This window comes from Phoenix dactylifera, chromosome 13 (genome assembly GCF_051530095.1).
Source record: "Phoenix dactylifera cultivar Ajwa chromosome 13, Ajwa_hap1_PhDact_Kaust_v1.1, whole genome shotgun sequence".
Lineage (NCBI taxonomy): Eukaryota > Viridiplantae > Streptophyta > Magnoliopsida > Arecales > Arecaceae > Phoenix > Phoenix dactylifera.
In genome coordinates this window covers 25,914,702-25,916,305 of record NC_143202.1, presented here as the reverse complement: position 1 = coordinate 25,916,305, position 1,604 = coordinate 25,914,702, and the positions used below count along the sequence as shown (strand labels likewise).

General features: G+C 47.3%; 1 protein-coding gene across 1 annotated transcript; it reads right to left on the bottom strand.

Annotated features, from left to right (window-relative positions):
• On the bottom strand, nt 1-1,604 carry LOC103699725 (1-aminocyclopropane-1-carboxylate oxidase-like). Its single transcript, XM_039130774.3, has 3 exons — nt 1,394-1,604; nt 1,066-1,301; nt 1-982 (listed from the first exon to the last, which is right to left on the bottom strand). Exons 1-3 carry the CDS (start codon nt 1,595-1,597, stop codon nt 400-402), a joined length of 1,023 nt encoding a protein of 340 aa, XP_038986702.2. The 5' UTR covers nt 1,598-1,604; the 3' UTR covers nt 1-399.

Here is a 1,604-nt window from a genome sequence, read left to right as displayed (position 1 = left end):
CCCATGATCTCAAGAGTACAAACTACAAATTAAGTGAACACTGACTCAACAACACCTACAAACTATAAATTAAGTGAACACTGACTGAACAACACCACCAAATTTTATGACCCGTCCGTCCAGTACCATGTTACAAACAATCAACTCTTGCAAATTAATTAACCAACACAGGACCACTCATTGTAGGACGTCTCAACATTCTGACTTACACTGGTTGAAACAAAAACTAAATCTATGTAACCTTATTTTAGGGTGCAATCATACCAGCACTAATGCACCATAAGAACCCCCTGGGAAGTCCTCGTCTTGCATTCATTTTATTCTTCTTCATTAAAAAAAAAAAAAGAATCCATGTAACCTTGTTTCTCGTTTTCATCATTTCTAGCTTCAGTTTTGCCTTCAAATGGCTGCGACCGCTTCAAACCTAGGCTCCTTGGGCTGAAACTTCTGCTTGACATACACATCCATGTAGTCCCCGAAGACAAACTTGGGGTACAAAGGTTGAGCCACTTCTCCGGGGGTTGCTGGAGCTATCGTGGCCTTGGGGGAGGGGTTGTAGAAGGACGCAATGGAGCGGCGGTTGCCATTGCTGGTGGCGAGCACACGGTGCCACACGCTTTTGTATCGCCCATTGCTGAGCACCTCTATCTGATCTCCGGTGTTGATCACGATGGCATTGGCTACAGGCTGGACGTCGATCCACTGGCCATCTTTAAGCATCTGGAGTCCACCTACATGATCGTCTTGGAAGAGCAGGATGACGCCGCCGGCGTCGGTGTGGGCACGAAGGCCTTGAACGAGGTCTAGGCGAGGGCATGGCGGGTAGTGGCTCACCTTGGTCCCGAAGAAGGGCTCGTGTTCGCCATTGCCGGAGAAAGCATTCTTTATGCAGCCCTTCTGTAAACCCAAGTTTTCATCCATTATTTCCATTAGTTTCTCCGCCAGCTTCTTGAGCTCTCTCCTGTATTCCTTCATGGTTTCCCTGCAAGTTAAGGAAGAGAAGGGTTTTAATGAAGCAACCGTATATGTCTTCGGTTGACCTGGCCGGGAAGTGTAGGATCTTACTTGAACTCTGGGGGGTTGGATGGCCATTCATTGTCGTCTTGGAGAACAAACACATCCTCCCAATCCACGTCGTCCAACCGCTGAACGTTACTGTTCTCGCCTTCTTTATCCTCCAATTTGTTCAACAACTGGACAGGGTTGGATTTCTTGAAGGCTTCAGCTCTCAGTTTGTAGCATTCAGAGCTGACCTTCTTCACGCGCTCCAGAAGCTCCACCGGAATCCCATGGATCACCAGCTGACAACAGCAACAACAAGATCGTTGAGAATAAATGACAACATTTAATATGTTCATGGCCTAAATGGGTTGCGGCAGTGTTACTGACTGACCTGAAAGAATCCCCACTCTTCGCATCCATTGGCGATCTTAGCCAAAGTTTCGGCCCTTTCCTTGCCATCCAACTTCGAGAAGTCGATGACCGGAATTGCCATGTCTAATAGCAAAGGTAGTTCTAGAGAGGGAAGATGAGAACTCAGAAGCTTTATGGCAAGTTTCGGAAGTCTCTCTTCTGCTGTGAGTGGAATTGGTGGCATGGTTGGC

Excerpts from the sequence above, each read along its gene's own strand:
- LOC103699725 (XM_039130774.3), bottom strand. The coding sequence starts at position 1,597 with ATGCCACCAATTCCACTCACAGCAGAAGAGAGACTTCCGAAACTTGCC. Across the intron at positions 1,302-1,393 it reads AAGAGTGGGGATTCTTTCAG|CTGGTGATCCATGGGATTCC; the intron begins GTCAGTCAGTAA and ends TGCTGTTGTCAG. Across the intron at positions 983-1,065 it reads TCCAACCCCCCAGAGTTCAA|GGAAACCATGAAGGAATACA; the intron begins GTAAGATCCTAC and ends CTTAACTTGCAG.